Here is a 20913-nt window from a genome sequence, read left to right on the forward strand (position 1 = left end):
GCCCTCCCAGGCCCACCCGTGGCTGCGCCCCTGTCCAGTCATGTGAAATCCATAGATTAGGGCCAAATTAATTAATTTATATTGACTGATTTCTTTTAAATGAACTAACTCAGTAAAATTGTTGAAATTGAGGTATGTTGCATTTATATTTTTATTCAGTATAACTGAACAAAAACTCCCTGATCAAATTGGTATGTTTTCTGGGGTTGAATTCCATTTATTTAGTGCGCGCAAGGGAACCCCACCCCCCCCGAACCTCGTTACATGCCTGAAGTCTGAATACCAACTACTGAGAAGTGCGTAGGAAAGGCATGCCTAAGAAAGGCGTACAATTACTAAGTCTGAATCGGCCCCTATGCGAGGCAGCAGCAATACTTCAGACCACACACACACTTTAGCAGCAATCTCATGTATCCTCTTCAAATATCAGAGGTTATGCTTTCTTTTATTTCTCTTCTGTGTCCATAATATTGGCAGGTGAGTCAGGAGAACGTGAAGAGTCTGAATGGTAGGGCTCCTTGCATGCTGAGGAGGGAGACGGAGACTGTACAACCCAGCAGAAAGGCCCAGGACAGACCAGGCAGATTTCCTCTGTACAGCTGAGTCACTCACAGTTCCTCCTCCTCATCTCTGGATGGTGTTTCTGATTGGGAGGATGAAATTGAGATCCTTTCTCAGCTGGAGCATCTGCCACGACTAGAGAGAGTGAGAGGGGTGGGGTTAGATTTGGGATGCCCCATGCTCTCAAATAAAAATGGTGGATTTACAATGTGGAAGGAAAACAACCACAGTGAAACGTTCCCTAAGTCTACCTCAGCGAACTGTGCTTTGATGGCATCAAACTTGACCTTCTCATGGACTGCCCTGGCTGTGTTGGTGCCATCAAATGGCTCTGAGAGAGCAACAATGGAGAGACAACATGTCAGTTGGGACAGATGCCACATTAAAACATTGACACTGATTTAGCAAGAACCAGATGTATTGCACAATCATGTTTTGTAGCATAGGTCTCTAGCCCCTAGGTGTCAATATAAGAAGATGATCTAAAAGGGGAGACATTACATCATGGTAATAACAGTTTTTACACAGTCACTACACAACTGTGTAGGAGGCAGCTCGGCGTCAGTGTCATGGTTAGAAGTGATTGACTAGTCAGGTCTGGTCTGGCCTACCTTCCACACAGATGAACTTGTCTCTCCACTCTAGACTATTTGACTTGGGCAAAGCCTTAGCCTCTCGCACCGAGATCACCTGTTTATCCCACCTGAAACAGAGGAGAGGGAGAGTGTTGTGAGCATGAGTAGACATCTGTGTGTGTGTGTGTTCTGTATGGCATGGTATGATATTGTAGGCATAGCTCAGTCAGAGTTTCTCGGAGCGTCCAGCAACGCTGCCAAAAGGTTGAAGGTCAGTTTACACCTGTTGCAGTCCCTCAGACAGCAACATGACACCAGAGGGAGAGGGGGAGTGGGAGGAGAGAGGAGAGTACATACCAGCTGTGACAGCAGTAAATGACGATAGTTGCTGATCGGAACTCCATATTCCGTGAGTAACAAACGTAATTTGACATTATTAAGCTTGAAAAGATGGTGAACGGCAGGTTGAATGGCTGCTTCCTGGGCTTAAAGGAGATTCACCATATCAACATCTACTGTAAGGCCACATTCTGGTTCAGATGAGCACAAACTGTGATTATATGCAGATGTTGTGTTATGGTATGCGAGTGATCCAATAAATTCTATTCTGGCCATGTTCAAATGTTTAACACTAGAACCGCCATAGGCCAACGGCCACTGACGTTTGATTTTATAAGTAAAAAAAAGGTGGCCCCCCAAAAAAGCAGTGCCCTGCTCCTTCCCTTACTTTTCCTAAATGTTTGTATTTTACATTGTGATTTCAAAATTCCGTCAAATAAGCAAACAGAAAAGTATTTAGAGCCTTTTTACCAGTTTCTTCCCACACCTATTCCCAACTTAACMYGCCAAGACATTGTGCTGTAGGACATTGGTACCCAGCCAGGCGCTAATGCGTCTCTCTTTCTCTCCTCACTGAATGAATGACAAAGGGGCGATAATTGTGCATCTTACTTCACAATTGAATTAGGATGAAGAGGTTGATTTAATTCAGAAAGACAATAGTGCAATGATGAGGTTGTGTATTTATCAGCAGCAAATAACTTGACTGCGCCTTGCAGGTTGATTGACGTTTTACTTTGTAAAAAAATAAGCCGTTACGGGACTGTTTTATTTACTGTAACTCTACTACTAATCAAATGTATTGTAAGGAAAACTAAAACATGCTATGTGTTGCAGTAGGCCTTTCGAATAATGCTAAACATATCCTTGACTCTATCTAGGTTGATGAGCGGGAAACAAACGATGCCAGTCAGCCTGCACAGCCGGCCCATAGAAATAACACCATAAACTATACCGATACTAATTTCACACATAAGAATTAGCCAATAGACGAGATTAAATCATTTGATGAGCGACAATTCTTAGGCCCATCAGTTATCAAATTGTATCTCGAAAAGATGGGTGCACCTTGTAATTGACAGATGCAGGGAAAGGAGCATTACTTTATCAAATCCTCCTTCAGTCACATGCAGGTAAAACATTTAGATTTCTATATAGTATCAGAAAGTGCATATTCTGCAGATTCTATGACACTTACATTTGTCAAATAGTGCAGCTCTGTTTCCAAATGTCACTTTTTCCAAGAATATCCGTGCTGTCATTGCAGTCAGCACATGACCACTGGCTACTAAGCAAAAACTAGTAACATAATAAACTTAAAATATGCTATTCTGTCATCAATGGATGAATGGGCGATAGAAACCAGATGGAAACTGATAATGGTGCATGTGACTTCAATGAAGTGAATGATGAGGATGATGAAGTGTAATAGTGTAATGATGAAGAATTGTTGGCGGTCTATTTTATTACAAAAGGCTGGAAATTGTATATAATTTCACCTCGGAGAGTCAAATCAGACACTGAATACAACACACAATGTGTGTACCGCACATTGGAAAGACTAACCAAACGAATGGACGCACTGACAGCATTGCAAATGCTGCAGAATTTAGATTAGTTGTAGTCGGACGGAGGATCGGATATTGAGCTTGACGTTGCAGATGAAGAGTCTTCGTCTGATTCCCGATGTTGACTTCGAGTCTCCGCCTCTGATGCCTGAGCCTTGCAAGAGAGAAACAGAGCCGACAGATGGCAATTCCAACTGCTACGGTGAGACAGGAGTCTTGGAGGGAAGGCACAGTTTATGTGACGACTTTGTGACATGTAGATGTTGAAAATAATGCAGCAGATCAGAGATCGTACTGCCGCTCATGCGCACAGAAAAGGAAATAGTACGTGGGACATGGATGACATGGACATGGATGACATGGACATACGGCAGAAAGAGCATGGATGTGGAGTCATTTTGTTCTGATAGGTATGGGGTCGATTTCTTCCCGAGAGACCATGCCACGCAACCGCTTCAGAGATTATGCGACACCTGCGGCAGGTGCACACGAAACAAGGCCCATGAAAACGGTGTGCAGAGCAACCAATTTGTTTGTGGGGCTTGTAGGTGGTGTTTTGTCTGTTTTGTTTGCAAATGAAAAAATAAATCATTACAATGGGGATTGTAATGTAAAAATGAAAGACTAATATTGATTTTGTTTTGACAGATTTTTTTAACCTTGTACAATAAAAACAATATATATAAAAATAACAGGTGTTCTAAAATAGATGACTGTTCAACCTGTTGTCATTGGCTCTTGTGTTATGTGCTCTTTACTGTTGCCATACCACATACTGTATGGCCATTTATGTCATAAGATATTACAAGCATTTTCAGCAGTGGGGTCCTCCTATGTTTACCAATAACCAAATGAAGGATTCAAAGAAAATAACTACCTCCTACATGGGGAGGTTTGATAATGCCGTGGTGTTGCTTTGTTGCCTCTGATACTGGGTACCTTGAACGTGTGCAAGGAATCATAAAAGCAGCAGATTATCAATGTTTTGGAGCAATGACTAGAAATCTAGCAGATGCACAGACTTCCTGTCATTGCGCTAACGCTAGTTAGCATTGGCTCACAAAACTACCTCTAACATCCTTCATGCTGGACATAGACCTAAAAATGGTATCAACGAGTTCATCTGACTCTGGGGAAGTGGATAAAGGGCCTCATTGCCAAAATCCCAAAGTATCCCTTTAATGGCAGTTAGTTGCCTGGAAGTTGCTGTACATTTTGCATCACCTTATGTATTTGCAGTGCTGCCAACTCTCACGCATTGGCCAAGAGACACGCGCATTTGACCCTATTCTCACGCTCACACACCACACCTCATATCTCACACACTGAAAAGTACTGGTTTTATTTTCTAATTAATTCAATGCGTTAACTTTTCAACTGTGCTCCAAATCATTTTGAAAGCGGTGCATCTGCACATGCAATTTAACATATTGAGCAAAACCTCGATCATTGTCCCGTCTTGCCACAGCACTGTGAACTGCAACACATTGAAGAATATGATTGGTCTAGTTACAGTATGTAAGGGATCACGGGGATTGGATGTGCGTTTTAAAGAAACACCCCTCAAGATTAGAGTGAAGCTGAATGGAGAGAGAACGTTCTCAGCTGAGCTTATAAAACTAAAAAGAGCAGCAAGGTAGAGCTATTTTATGTACAATGTTGTCAACATAATTAGGTTGCTGTTACTCCTATCCCTATTGCAGAATACAGCCTTTTGATAAAATCTTCTGAAAGAAGAGGTCAAAGCAGTGGGTGGTGAAGAACATCGCCACAGCGACAACGCCTGCTAAACCAGCTGCCATCACCTGCTAAAGAATATTTTGTAACCTGTCTGGAACATTCAACCGACACAACATCCACATTCAGTTAGACTGATGTTGTAGTATAATATAGAATACTTAGTATGCTCACAACTGTGGTATGCACAGAGTGTACAAAACATTAAGAACACCTGCTCTTTCCCATGACATAGACTGACCAGGTGAAAGCTATAATCCCTTATTGAGGTCACTTGTTAAATCCACTTCAAATCAGTGTAGATGAAAGGGAGGAGTCAGGTTAAAGAAGGATTTTTAAGCCTTGAGACAATTGAGACATGGATTGTGTATGTGTGCCATTCTGAGACTATTGCAAGACAAAAGATTTAAAGTGCTTTTGAATGGGGTATGGTAGGTAGTTTCGCTGGGTTTTTTATGCTCAACAGTTTGCAGTGTGTATCAAGAACGGTCCATCACCCAAAGTACATCCAGCCAACTTGACACAACTGTGGGAAATGTAGGGCCCCACAGTGGAGGTGTCATAAAACCTAGCGGTCAAACAGGGAAATGGTTCCAATCGTTTTTCAACGACCCATAGGGAATTTTAGAAACACTTCAAATAAAGGTTTTTCGTGTAGGCTTACCCTGGCGTGATGTTTTGATAACTATGTAAATCTCTCTCGGCAAAGATGACTTTTATCAACATATTCGGCTCTATTTACTCTCAGATTTGAAAAGGCAAATTAGCATCAAAGTAGACATCATGCAAGGCTACAAATCCCTGCAAGCTCCTGCACGTCATCTCTATCTGACACCTTTGCTAACAGGTATTGTGTAAATGTAAAACTTGCACAAGACAGTTCACAAAATTGTCAATTTAAAGAAATGTAGCCAATTTATTCATTCCAAAATGTAGCTAACGTTAGATAGTTAATCCAGAGATTCTTAACTTTGCCTCGATTCAGCAATCTTGTCCAGATCATCATGGCATTTGTAGCGCTTTATGATAGTCACATTTGCAGCTAATCGGCATACATTTTTTGGGGGTGGTAAATACAGGCGAATATATTGATAGAAGTCACCTTGTCCTAGAGAGATTTACACGGTTATCAAAACATCACAGAAGGGTAAGCCTACACAAAACACAGCCCTTATTTTAAGTGTTTCTAAAATCCCCTATGGTAAAAATGAATGGTGGAAAAACTACTGGAACCATTTCCTTGTTTGACCGCTAGGTTTTATGGGTCACACTGTGGTATTCTATGGGAGTCAACATGGGCCAGCACCCCTGTGGAATGCTTTCGACACCTTGTAGAGTCAATTTCCGAGGGCAAAAGGGGTGGGGTGGGGGGGTGGGGGGGGGTATTGCTAGCTGTTGTACATATGAATATAACAGTGTTTTATATCAGCTTTTTTTTTTTTTAAACAAGTGTACTGACAAGTGAATAAATGATTCCAGCTGCATCAGAAAGCAATAAAATGTTGACTTCAACTTCTGGATCAATTCATTGTGATATTCATGAAACGTGTTTGGATAAACTAGCTTCAATCTTACTGCTAAAACAAATGATGCAGGGAGTTGGTGTGTCATTTCAACTTACATTTGTTGGCAAGGAAACATGCTTCAATAAAACAATAGATTAGTCTGTCTAACCACGAGTAAAGTCACACCGTATTTAAAAAAAATCACGACAGCTGTGATGGAAAGAGGAAATTCAGTACAATTTTATAAATGCCTACAGATAATTTGTTAATTTAACATGGTGGGATCTTTTTTGTCTGTAAAATGTATTATGAGAGAAATGGCGGTGGAAACGTCTTTATGCGCAAATACTAATATAATAACCATCAAAGCAAACTTGGAGTCTCGTGATGATATGGCGTGTGATCCTTCCACTACGACTTGGGAAACCATGCAGTTTATTAGGCTACAGATGACATAAGTTATGATGCACTTCACAGGGTGTTGAAAGTGCACACTATGTGCTTGATGCTCCTTTCAAATAAATATCAAGGGTCTTATTCTGGGTCTTATTCTGGTGACATGATGACCGATGCTTGACTTGACTGAATATTTGACAAATATTCTCGCTCTTATCCATAATAATATCATAACGAAGACTAACCTACCTGCACTGTATCTGCGAGCTGTTGGCTATAGCGAATGTCCCAAGACCAGYGTAGGCACATTTGCTATATATTTGGGACAAAACATATAAAACTAATCTGTAGAGTTGAAAATGCGATGGAAACACATTGAACTTTAGATTTTTTATTCGGTACATGAAAACTTTAGCAGAAAATTTTATTTTGTGTGCACTACGGCATCATGCACTGATTTTACTCGGCAACAAGTCAGTTTGGTAGAAACACACCACTGGAGGGAAAAACTTTCTTTATGCAGATTTGCATGAAAATCTGTCGCCAATTGGATGGAAACGGAGGTAATATAGCAAATAAGTAGACATGGCTTGTATTCAAGACAAAGTTTATTTGCTCAGGAGACCGAGGTGCGTTTACACAGCAGTATCCAGGAATCGTTACTGTATAGAAATGTATGACATATACAGTGCCTTCAGAAAGTATTCACACCACTTGACTTTTTCCACATTATGTTGTGTTACAGCCTGAATTTGTCATCACTGGCCTACACACAATACCCCATAATGTTAAAGTGTTAGAATGTTTTTGGACATTTTTACAAATGATTTACACATGAGCTGAAATGTCTTGAGTCAATAAGTATTCAACCCCTTTGTTATGGCAAGCCTAAATAAGTTCAGGAGTAAACATTTGCTTAACAAGTCACACAATAAGTTGCATAGACTTACTCTGTGTGCAATAATAGTGTTCAACATGATTTTTGTAAAGCTACCTCATCTCTGTACCCCACACATACAATTATCTGTATGGTCCCTCAGTCGAGCAGTGGATATCAAACACGGATTCAAACACAAAAACCAGCAAAGTAGTCCAATGCATCGCAAAGAAGGGCATCTAGGGTAAAAATAAAAAAGCAGACATTGAATATCCCTTTGAGCATGGTGAAGTTATTATTTACACTTTGGATGGTGTATCAATACACCCAGTCACTACAAAGATACAGGCGTCCTTCCAAACTCAGTTGCCTGAGAGGAAGGAAACCGCTTCAGGATTTCACCATCAGGCCCAATAGTGACTTTAAACAGTTACAGAGTGTAATGGCTGTGATAGGAGATAACTGAGCATAGATCAACAACATTGTAGTTCCTCCACAATACTAACCTAATTGACAGAGTGAAAAGAAGGAAACTTGTACAGAATAAATGGATGGATCCTGTTTGCAACAAAGCACTAAAGTAATACCGCAAAAAATGCAGCGACGCAATTAACTTTTTGTCCTGAATACAAAGTGTTGTGTTTAGGGAAGATTCTATACAACAGCCTCCCGAGTGGCACAGTGGTCTAAGGCGTCACGACAGACCCGGGTTCGATCCCAGGCTGTGTCAGAGCCGACCGTGACCAGGAGACCCATGAGGCGGCGCTCAATTGGCCCAGCGTCATCCAGGATAGGGCCCAGCGTTTGGCCGGCAGGGATATCCTTGTCCCATTGCGCTCTAGCGACTCCTTGTTGCGGGCCGGACGCCTGCAAGCTGACTTCGGTCACCAGCTGTACGGTGTTTCCTCCCGACACATTGGTGCGACTGGCTTCCGGATTAAGAGAGCAGCGCGTCAAGAATCAGAGCGGCTTGGCAGGGTCATGTTTTGGTGGATGTATGGCTCTCAACCTTCGTCTCTTCCGAGTCCGTAGGGGAGTTGAAGCGATGGGACAAGACTGTAACTTCCAATTGGATATCACAAAATTGGGGCGAAAAAAGGGGTAAAAGTTCAAATATATAAAAATATGTTTGATATCCAATACATTACTGAGTACCACTCGCCATATTTTCAAGCATAGTAGTGGCTGCATCATGTTATGGGTATGCTTGTAATCGTTAAGGATTAAAAAAAAGAAACAGAATGGCGCTAAACACAGGCAAAATCCTAGAGGAAAACCTGGTTTAGCCTGCTTTCTACCAGACAATGGGAGATTAATTCACCTTTCAGCAGGACAATAACCTAAAACACAAGGTAAAATGTACACTGGAGTTGGTTACCAAAAGACAGTGAATGTTCCTGAGTACAATTTTCACTTAAATCTACTTAAACATCTTTGGCAAGACCTGAAAATGGTTGTCTAGCAATGATCAACAACCAATTTGACCGAGCTTGAAGAAATTTGAAAAGAATAATGGGCAAACGTTGCGTGTGGAAAGCTCTTTGAGACTTATCCAGACAGACTCACAATAATAGCTGCTCACGGAGCTTCTACAAAGTATTGACTCAGGGGTGTGAATACTTACACTACATATACAAAAGTATGTGGAAACCCATTTAAATTAGTGGATTCTGCGATTTCAGCCACACTGTTGCCGACAGGAGTATTAAATCGAGCACACAGCCATGCAATCTCGATACACAAACATTGGCAGTAGAATGGCCTTACTGAAGAGCTATGTGGCTTTAAATGTGGCCCCGTCATAGAATGCTACCTTTCCAACAAGTCAGTTCATCAAATGTTGGCCCTGCTAGAGCTGCCCCGGTCAACTGTAAGTGCTATTATTGTGAAGTGGAAACATGCACGAGCAAAAATGGCACAGCCGCGAAGTTGTAGGCCACTACAAGCTCACATAACGTGACCGTCGAGTGCTGAACCGCATAACGAGTAAAAATCGTCTATCCTCGGTTGCAACTGAGTTCCAAACTGCCTATGGAAGCAACGTCAACACAAGAGCTGTTCATCGGGTTTCCATGGCGGAGCAGCCGCACACAAGCCTAAGATCACCATGTGCAATGCCAAGCGTCGGCTTGAGTGGTGTAAAGCTCGCCGCCATTGGACTTTGGAGCAGTGGAAACGCGTTCTCTGGAGTGGTAAATCATGCATCACCAGGAGATAACTGAAAAGAGTCATGGCTGTGTGCTCGACGGATTAATCTGAGTTTGGCGGATGCCAGGAGCTACCTGCCGCAATGCATAGTGCCAACTGTAAAGTTTGGTGGAGGACGAATAATGGTCAGGGGCTGTTTTTCATGGTTCAGGCTAGGCCCCTTAGTTTCGGTGAAGGGAAATCTTAACGCTACAGCATACAATTCTGTGCTTCCAACTTTGTGGCAACAGTTTGGGGAAGGCATTTCCTGTTTCAGCATGACAATGCCCCCGTGCACAAAGAGAAGTACATTCAGAAATAATTTGTTAAGATCGGTGTGGAAGAACTTGACTTGCCTGCACACAGCCCTGACCTCAACCCCATCTAACACCTTTAGGATGAATTGGAACGCAGAATGCGAGCCAGGCCTAATCCCCCAACATCGGCAAAGATTTTGGAATGAGATGTTCGACGAACAGGTGTCCACTTACTTGTGGTCATGTAGTGTATGTAAATGAGATTTCATTTTCAATCAATTTTGAAAAAAATCTAAAAATGTGTTTTCACTTTGTAATTATGGGTTATTGTGTGTAGATTGGTAAAAAAAWATATATATATATATATTTAACCCATTTTGAATTTAGGCTGGAACACAACAAAATGTGGAATAAGTCAAAGGGTATGAATACTTTCTGAAGGCACTAGAATAAAAATTACTACTAATGCTTATAATAAATACTACAGTTCTACAAAGGGAATACTAACATATAATGTGGTTTGGGTGGTGCAGTGTTAGGAGTCATTTTGATACAAGGGGAGATTGTTGTTATGGGAGCTTTCACATCTCCTCTTGCGAGTCATCAACTTCTTAGTATCCAAGCAGTATTGTCTGTGAGAGAAAGACAAAAACGCTATTAGATATTCATGGGCAATTGTTGTGTAATGTCTGTATTCCTACTGTAGCAGCATGGTGTAGAATATGAGACAACCCACAGACACACGTTAGCTGGCTCGCTACAACCCACAGGTATAGTTACTGCAAGACTAATATGAGTCATAAAGAGCCAAAGTCATTATTTTAATCTCCGCCATCATCACCAACACATTTCTCCAGATTTGCTCTAATGAGAGGCACTGAGGCTAGCTAGGCTAGTTAGCTAACTAGCTAGAATGTTAGATTACAGTACATTTTAGGTATAGCAAACACAGCTAACTCGTTAAACGTGGCTAGTTTGGCTTGAGGTGGTACTAGCAAGCCATGTTATGGCCGAATCGATCACCAAATTGTCCTGTACAACACTTCCTTGTGTAAAAAGAGAGCTAGCTAGCTAATGACAGCAAAATAACTTACTTGTTTTTAATTTGCCCTACTGAGTCCTGGTTCAGCTGGTCCAGGATGCAGTCACTGCTTGCTGGTCTCGCAATAATTTTTCTTGCCGTTTCAACTCCTCTTCAGTGTGTTCTGGCTCAAATAAATAGGGCTGTATGTTCCTATGTAAAACAAATTATATTCAAATATTTTGTCGTCGTCCAGCTCTTCTTGGAAAGAGGAATCATCAGTAGCAGCCATTGTAGCTAATTATTTTGTAATCTCGGATAGAAAATGTGCGGTAACATAGCTCCAGTGAACCTGTAAACTAGTACCGTACCGCCCCCTTATTGAAAAGCCTGCCTTTGAGGGTGGGAACAAGGAAGTAGGGCTCCTGTCAGGCTGTACTCTTGACAAAGCCAGGGAAAATTAGTAAACCTAAATATCCTGCAATGTCTCTATTGAACAAGAACAAACATGCTGTTAGCGTGGTCGTGCAAACCGGGGAAACACAAAGGCCACAATAATTGCTGCAAAACATGACTCCATTCATTTTTAGATCAGACAGCAGGTTTAATCATCCCGGGACGTAAATTCAAACAATTCAATAAGAATTATGTAGGAAGACTGGAAAAACACCCCAAATAGTGTCTTGAAGTTACGTTTCCATTTAATATGGCTTGGGGGCAGTATTTCGACATCTGGATGAGAAGCGTGCCCAAAGTAAACTGCCTGTTACTCAGGCCCAGAAGCTAGGATATGCATATAATGGGTGGATTTGGATAGAAAACACTCAAGTTTCTAAAACTGTTAAAATAATGTATGTGAGTATAACAGAACTGATATGGCAGGTGAAAACCTGAGGAAAATCCATCCAGGAAGTGGGCTTTTTTTGATGTGGGTAGTTTTCAATTGAATGCCTATTGAGTATCTAATGGGTTAAGACCCAGATTGCAGTTCCTATGGCTTCCACTAGATGTCAACAGTCTTTAGACATTGTTTCAGGATTGTTTTCTGAAAAATTAAGAAGAATGAGACCTTTGTCAGTGGACTGTAGAATCATGCTGTGCTGGTTTGCACGCGTGACCGAGTGCTCACCCTTCGTTGTTTTTCCTTTATACTGAATACGCTATTGTCCGGTTGAAATATTATCGATTATTTAGACAATTGACAACCTGAGGATCAATTATAAACATTGTTTGACATGTTTCGACGAACTTCACCGGTACAATTAGGATGTACTCGTCTGCATGTTTTGACCACATTTGAGCCAGTGGATTACTGAACAAAACGCGCCAACAAAATAGTTTTTGGCATATAAAGAGGGACTTTATCGAACAAAATAAAAATGTATTGTGTAGCTGGGACTCGTGACTGCAACAAGATGAAGATCTTCAAAACGTAAGTGATTAATTTTATCGCTATTTCTATCTTTCATGACTCCTCTACTTGGTTGGAAAATTGTTGTATGCTTTTGTAAGCGGGGCACTGTCCTCAGATAATCACATGGTATGCTTTCGCCTTTTAAAAATCTGACAAAGCGTCTGGATTAACAAGAAGTTAATCTTTAAGCCGATGTATAACACTTGTATTATTTTGAATTTGGCGCTCTGCAATTTCACCGGATGTTGTCGAGGTGGGTCGCTAGCGGACCGCCTGCGCCAGAGAGGTTAACCTGTTTGGGGTAGCATTTTCACGTTTGGATGAAAAGTGTGCCCAGAGTAAACTACATGCTACTCGGTCCCAGTTGCTAATATATGCATAGTATTAGTAGATTTGGATAGAAACCACTCTGAAATTTCTAAAACTGTTTGAATGATGTCTGTGTGAGTATAACAGAACTCATATGGTAGGTGAAAACCTGAGAAAAATCCAACCAGGAAGTGGGAAAACTGAGGTGTGTAGTTTTTTTAACTCTTGGCCTATTGAATACAGTGTCTATGGGGTCATTTCCTAAGGCTTCCACTAGATGTCAACAGTCCTTAGAACCTTGTTTGATGCTTCTACTGTGAAGTGGGGCCGAATGAGAGGGGATTGAGTAAGGTCTGCCATGAGCTGACCATGCGCGTTCATGTGAGAGTTAGCTTGAGTTCCATTGCTTTTCTACAGACATCTTATTGAAGATTTATGTTAAAAACATCCTAAAAATTGATTCTATACTCTTTGTTTGGTATGTTTCTACAAACTGTAATTTGACTTTGTCTGAACTTTGCCTGGAATTGCCCGGGCGTCGTGAGTTTAGATTGTGTACTAAACGCGCGAACCAAAGGAGTAATTTGGACATAAATGATGGACTTTATGGAACAAATCAAACATTTATTGTGGAACTGGGATTCCTGGGAGTGCATATTCTGATGAAGATCATCAAAGGTAAGTGAATATTTATAATGCTATTTCTGACTTATGTTGACTCCAACATGGCGGATATCTTCTTGGGTTGTGTTGGTCTCTGAGCGCCGTACTCAGATTATTGCATGGTTTGCTTTTTCCGTAAAGTTTTTTTAAAATCTGACACAGCGGTTGCATTAATGAGTAGATCTTTAAATCTGTGAATAACACTTGTATCTTTTATCAATGTTTATTATGAGTATTTCTGTGAATTGATGTGGCTCTGTGCAAATTCACGGGATGTTTTGGAGGCAAAGCCAAATGTAAACTGAGGTTTTTGGATATAAATATGAAAAAAGATACATGTATTGTGTAACATGTTGTCCCGGGAGTGTCATCTGATGAAGAATATCAAAGGTTAGTGATTAATTTTATCAATATTTCTGCTTTTTGTGACTCATCTCTTTGGTTGGAAAATCGCTGTATGCTTACTGTGACTAGTTGCTGACCTAACATAATGATATGTTCTGCTTTCGCCAAAAAGCTTTTTTGAAATCAGACACTGTGGTTGGATTAAGATAATTTTATCTTTAAAATGGTATATAATACTTGTATGTTTGAGAAAATTGAATTATGAGATTTCTGTTGATTGAATTTGGCGCCCTGCGCTAGCGGAACCCCGGTCCTAGACAGGTTAACAACATCAGCAGGTACAGGCTAAATATTGATGGTGTCAAGATCCTCCCGTCCAGTGAGTTTCGCAACCTGGGTGTGACATTTGACAGTCAGCTCTTGTTTGAGACCCACATCAAAAGTGTGACCCCCCGTGAGCACATCACTCCAGTGCTGTTCAACCTCCACTGGCTCCCGATATGTGACTCATTTCAGGAAACTAGTCGTATGTTGCGCGTCACTACTTTACAGGAGAGCCATTAGAACGTAAACTTTTTTTTATTTATCAAAATGTTTTTTTGCCAGAAATGCCTTTTCGAACATGTGAACTTTCATGTGCCTTAATAACAAAGATGTACGCCATCTGTAAATACAAAAAATATATATATTACGAGGCTAGTTGGTTTAGCCACAGAAAAAGTCAGCAACCTTCACGCTAGCCATGATTGGCTGAGATAATAAGTGGGCTGGATATGCTGAGAGATGAGTTCGGATTGGTCTGCCATGTAGCATGCTTCTGTCTATTTGAGCTGGTCAGTATGTTTAGGTAATCCTGTCTAACGCAACTTAAAAAATATATATATATTGCGTAGTAGAACTACATAAGTGTTGCTCTCCACTTTCTGGAGGACGGCGTTTTGAAATCAGTGGAATTAGATTATGATAGCTAAGGAGAAGGAGAAAACACCTGTCTCCGTATCTTCAAACTAAGGGCAACCATGGCATCCGTGACAGAGAGGGAGAAGCATCCATAGTCTAGCTAGCTACATTTTCAGATATTACACATTTCTATTTGTCAGAAAGTCATATTCATTTCAAGTTAAAGTGTACTGTTAGCTAGATAACTAGCTAATGTTAGCTGGCTGGCTTGCTAGCTAACGTTACGTGTATGATATGTGTAGTAATATTATTTGCATCTCAGAGCCATTTCCTTTGCTAGTTATAGCCTAATGTTAGCTAGCTAACATTGAACCTGGTTGGTTAGCTACATACAGATTCATGCAGGGTAGTAACGTCATGAGTTGGGATTATGGTTCATTGTTTAGCTACATGTCTTAACAAAAAACTCCACTATGCAAGTAACCATTTCAATAGAATGTTAATGAAGTCACTGCGACAACTGTTGATAGACGTAGCTGGTAAATTCGCTCTGACTATCTACTCCGATTTCAGAGCTCAACACCTGTTGAATATGGCCGGTGGTGTCAGTTAACGTTGGCAAAAAAAGTATAAATTGTTGACAGCATTTCATTTGCAGTCACCAACGCTCTGGATAATATAAAAACAGCCTAACAAGCTCTTATAGGGCGAGTAAAATGGTCAGTGAGCTGTTCTCTAATTTGTGTCTGGAACTAGCTAGCAAGCTAGCCAACATTAGCCAGTTAGCTTGGGTGCTTGACTTCTGTTGTTAGGCCATAACGCTCGGAACAACCCTTAAAGAGATGGGAGGGGCTAAAGCTTAAGAGGGTGTGAACGATGCTGAATGGGTGTAGACAAGTAGGAGCTCTCCAATAGGTGCACCAAACACCAACATTCAAAAGGCAATTTTCTCAAAAGTGAGGTTACAAGTTTATCAACTTTAAAAGCAGAATTACTTTCCCATTGTTCCTCAACTGTAGTGTATGATATACCATTTTCTAGCTCTGAGTCTCCACTTTCATCCAATGTAAAAAACACCATTTCAACTTTTGCTACATAAGACCAAATCGAGCCGGCATTGACATTGAATTCCTGGTTCACAGCTACCAAGCTATCTGGACCCAAAAATCTGTCTGATCTTATCTGACCTCCTGCCCCAAACGCATCCTTCACTCCTGCAGGTCCATCTCCCTTCAGCAGCCCCACAGCGGACTAGAAACTATGGGTGGCAGGGCTTTCAGTTGTGTGGATCCTCATTACAATCACTGTCAGGACAGCTCAGCTAAAGACTGAGTTTTTCAGAAAAGCTTTCAGGGACCTACATTATACAGTTGTAAGTTTACATACACCTTAGCCAAATATATTTAAAGTCAGTTTTTCACAATTCCTGAAATTTAATCCTAGTTATAATTCACTGTTTTAGGTCGGTTAGGATCACCACTTTAATTTAAGAATGTGAAATGTCAGAATAATAGTAGAGAGAATGATTTATTTCAGCTTTTATTTCTTTCATCACATTCCCAGTGGATCAGAAGTCTACATACACTCAATTAGTATTTGGTAGCATTGCCTTTAAAATTGTTTAACTTGAGTCAAACGTTTTGGGTAACCTTCCACAAGCTTCCCACAATAAGTTGGGTGCATTTTGGTCCATTCCTCCTGACAGAGCTGGTGTAACTGAGTCAGGTATGTAGGCCTCCTTGCGCACACAAGTTTTTTTTAGTTCTGCACACACATTTTATATAGGATTGAGGTCAGGGCTTTGTGATTGCCACTCCAATAGCTTGACTTTGTTGTCTTTAAACCATTTTGCCACAACTTTGGAAGTATGCTTGGGGTCATTGTCCATTTGGAAGACCCATTTGCGACCAAGCTGTCACTTCCTGACTGATGTCTTGAGATGTTGCTTCAATATATCTGCATAATTTTATTCCTCATGATGCCATCTATTTTGTGAAGTGCACCAGTCCCTCCTGCAGCAAAGCACCCCCACAACATGATACTGCCACCCCGTGCTTCACGGTTGGGATGGTGTTCTTCAGCTTGCAAGCCTCACCCTTTGTCCTCCAAACACAACGATGGTCATTATGGCCAAATATTTTTGTTTCATCAGACCAAAGAACATTTCTCCTAAAAGTATGAGCTTTGTCCCCATGTGCAGTTGCAAACGTTAGTCTGGCATTTGTAATGGCGGTTTTGGAGCAGTGGTTTCTTCCTTGCTGAGGGGCCTTTCAGGTTATGTCGATATAGGACTTGTTTAAAAGTGGATATAGATACTTTTGTACCCGTTTCCTCTAGTATCTTCACAAGGTCCTTTGCTGTTGCTCTGGGATTGATTTGCACTTTTCGCACCAAGTACGTTCATCTCTAGGAGACACAATGTCTCCTTCCTGAGCGGTATGACGGCTGCGTGGTCCCATGGTGTTTATACTTGCGTACTATTGTTTGTACAGATGAACGTGGTACCTTCAGGCATTTGGAAATTGCTCCAAAGGATGAACCAGACTTGTGAGGTCTTTTGATTTTCCCATGATGTCAAGCAAAGAGGCACTGAGTTTGAAGGTAGGCCTTGAAGTACATCCACAGGTACACCTCCAATTGACTCAAATGATGTCAATTAACCTATCAAAAGCTTCTAAAGCCATGACATAATTTTCTGGAATTTTCCAAACTGTTTAAAAAGGCACAGTCAAATTAGTGTATGGAAAATTCTGACCCACTGGAATTGTGATACAGTGAATTATAAGTGAAAAAAATCTGTTTGTAAACAATTGTTGGGAAAATGACTTATGTCATGCACAAACAAACACAAAGTAGATGTCCTAACTGACTTGCCAAAACTATAGTTTGTTAACAAGACATTTGAGGAACAAGTTTTAATGACTCCAACCTCGGTGTATGTAAACGTCCAGCTTCAACTTTATATACAAAAGTATGTGGACACCCCTTAAACTTAGTGGATTTGGCTATTTTAGTCATACCTGATAGGTGTTTAAAACCGAGCACACCGCCATGCAATCTCCATAGACAAACATTGCCAGTAGAATGGCCTTACTAAAGAGCTCAGTTACTTTCAGCGTGACACCGTCATAAACTAACAGAATGGGACCACCGAGTGCTGAAGCGTGTAAAAATCGTTTGTCCTCGGTTGCAAACCTCACTACCGAGTTCCAAAATGCCTCTTGAAGTGCCTGACCTCACTAATGCACTTGTGGCTGAAGTGAAGCAAGTCCACGCAGCAATGTTCCGACATCTAGTAGAAAGCCTTCCCAGAAGAGTGGAGGCTGTTATTGCATCAAAGGGGGGTAACAACTCCATATTAATGCCCATGATTTTGGAATGAGATGTTCGACGAGCAGGTGTCCACACACTTTGGTCATGTAGTGTATGTTTATTCTGTTCTTCTGTCCACCGGATCTGACAACACCTGTAAATGGCTTTGATTGTTGTCTGCTTACAATGTTCTGTGTTTTGGACTGTTTTTATTATCAATTAATACATTTTCTTAAGTGCGATGGATGTGAGAAAAATAAATGAATTATTATTGCTATTGTAAAACTCAAAGTAACTTAATAGCCAGTAACTTACTTGCAAATAGCTGACAATAACTTACTGTACTTTCCCTGAACTTTAATGATTACAAGATAGCTTAACATTAGTTTACAACTACTAAGCATTCTTTGTGGTGAGCACACTTGGGACATCCTCAACATCTTGGTTGACAACCACTTGACCTTGCTGCCACACCATCAGGTCAGTGGACGTGACAGATCTGCCACAGCAGGTTACTGTGAATTTTACCATAACTACTTGCAGCAAGCGGACAGTAAATTATTGACAAATGCAAATTAACTTCCTGGTGACCAACTGCTATTAAGTTACTGGAACTGCAAGAGCTGTACTCTTAACAGTGCAGCTCTTGATTGTCACAAGTTCTTACAGGGGTATGTTTTGATTGATTGTACTGGTTTATTTGTTGAAATTGTAATTTTATAATTGTACCTTGCAGTTTTTTTATTCTTGGTGTATTATTTGGAATGTTCATTTTCTTGATTGTGAAGATGTTTGTACTCAGGGCACCATTGTGAATGAGACCCTGGTCTCCCACTAATAAATAAAAGTAAAATAAATAAATAGCATTCAATACACTGCTCTAAGTTGTAGAAACCGGGCCAAAACAAAAGGTGGTAAAGCCAAACATATTAACTTAAGATATGTAATCTGCATCATTTACAATGAGTGGGCATTGTATTTTTTTTTGAAACTTTGGCAAAGGGTCAAGTCTGTTCACTCTGTTCATAAGTAACATAATACAGTTTTCTGTTTCCAAAACTATAATGAGATTGAATGTTTCTTCAATGAGAAAATGTGAAGAATATCGGTCAAATTTCATCCTGCTCCATCTTCACCCACTGCCCGCCACTGGATTTCCACTCATCACCATATTAGGTGGTGAGAGGAAGTTCCAACCTTAAATGTGTTTACCCTTTCATCATTCTATTCCACATCAGGTAACTGATGCAAGCAGTAGAATCAGATTTAAACAACAGATAAAAATACACCTTGTGGAACAGCGGGGACTGTGAAGAGACACACACAAAAGATACAGACACGCATACGCACACAAGCGCTAGCACGTGCACTCCACACACACGTACACTGTAATATTGTTGTATTGTGGTATTATACATTTTGTATTGTAGATATGTAGTGGCGCAATAATGTTATATGATGTACTGTTTTATTTTGTTTTACATGTAATGCAAGTGCCTTAATGTGTTTGGACCCCAGGAAGAATAGCTGCCTTGGCAGCAGCTAATTCTATGGTAAAGCTAGCTAGCTAGCATTTTCCTTTGAAGCTAACTGGTTAGTCAGCTCCTACCTAGCATAAAACTAACGTAGCAAACATTTAAACGTTCATTTCTGTCAAAATATTGCAACCATACATTGTCATATGGATTCAATTGTAATCATACCATTTCAATATCAAAATGCCTGTGTGATAAAATTTTTTATCCGTAATGATGAAGTAGCCTATCGTGCTGAGCAATTAGCCAAAATGTAGTTTCCCCCCCATTTTTAAACAAGTAAATGACCAACGTTGGTTAAATTAATTGAATATTCATTTAGTTTGTTTTTTTCTTCGGGTTTTACACAAACTGTAGGACGTTGTAGGAAGTTGTAGTTTACAACAGGCAAATATTCAACAAAGTTTAGGACAGAAAACATGGTAATTAACTACAAGGACCACAATCCATTGCGCCTACAGATGCCTGAACTTGCCAGGGCACAGACCACATGCGAGGAAGTGTATTAGCATATAGCTAGCATCTGCTATGGAAATTCGTTAGTACTTATTAGCATCTGCTAGCATTATGTATAATTATTTCTTTTTTAACAGACGGTTATTGGTCTTTTTTTCCATAAAAAAAGCGACCCCTTGTTCTGCAACGTAAGTAATACCTTATACCCCAGTATGGCACAAGGTTGGTAAAAAAAAGGTATGAAAATCTGGATACCACCCGACCCTACCGGCAACTTTACTTATCTGGCGACATTGCTGTAGTACTTTCAGAGTAAATGTTGAGTTTTTGAGGATTATTTGAAGGCTCTTACCTGAAGACAGTACTAGAGGAATATTTTAGCAGTATTACCTAAAGACGGAGGTGTAGTACTTGAGAAAGCCCAGCAGCAGCTCTCCCAGTGAGGCCTGGTTAGAGGAGGAGTAGGGGGGGATGTCTCTTGGACCCTCAGGCACATGGTGGATATCCATGGATGGACTAAAACACTCCTGAAACAGCAGGGGTGTATTCATTAGTCACACACTGTTGCAAAACGTTCTGCAGCTAAAACAGGTTCTGCAACATCAAGCAAAAGATGTTGAGTTCCGTTTAGTTTTTAAACAACGGTTTGTGCGTCACGTTGCAGAACGTTCGGAATTAAACAGTTTCCTTGCAAAATGTTTTACAACGCTGTGTCTTATTTTTAATGAATACGCCCCAGGGGTTTAAACATGACCTCATCCTACAGGGACAGATTACATTGGTTGTGTTTCCCTGCTCAGATGTTGCATCAAACAATGGTTGCGTGCCACATCATCGACCAGATTGCCATAATCTATGATGCGGATACATAAATTATCTATCCAGGCATCGTAAGATCTGGCATGTATCAGCAAAGTTTGAGCAGAGGAATACAACACTAATTACACTGGGACAGA

At 40.6% G+C, this 20913-nt stretch overlaps 1 protein-coding gene across 1 annotated transcript in view; it reads right to left on the bottom strand.

The window, feature by feature from the left end:
• Positions 1 to 227: 227 nt before the first annotated feature.
• Positions 228 to 20913, bottom strand: part of tent2 (terminal nucleotidyltransferase 2) — a 36239-nt gene continuing 15553 nt past the window's right edge. The window contains exons 12-15 of the mRNA XM_024002562.2: positions 20348 to 20484; positions 1173 to 1264; positions 813 to 892; positions 228 to 696 (exon numbers count right to left, since the gene is read on the bottom strand). Coding sequence (XP_023858330.1) covers positions 625 to 696; positions 813 to 892; positions 1173 to 1264; positions 20348 to 20484 — 381 coding nt within the window. The 3' untranslated portion in view covers positions 228 to 624. The remainder of the gene's footprint in view (positions 697 to 812; positions 893 to 1172; positions 1265 to 20347; positions 20485 to 20913) is intronic.

The sequence above is a fragment of the Salvelinus sp. IW2-2015 genome, linkage group LG15 (genome assembly GCF_002910315.2).
Source record: "Salvelinus sp. IW2-2015 linkage group LG15, ASM291031v2, whole genome shotgun sequence".
In the NCBI taxonomy this organism is placed as follows: domain Eukaryota; kingdom Metazoa; phylum Chordata; class Actinopteri; order Salmoniformes; family Salmonidae; genus Salvelinus; species Salvelinus sp. IW2-2015.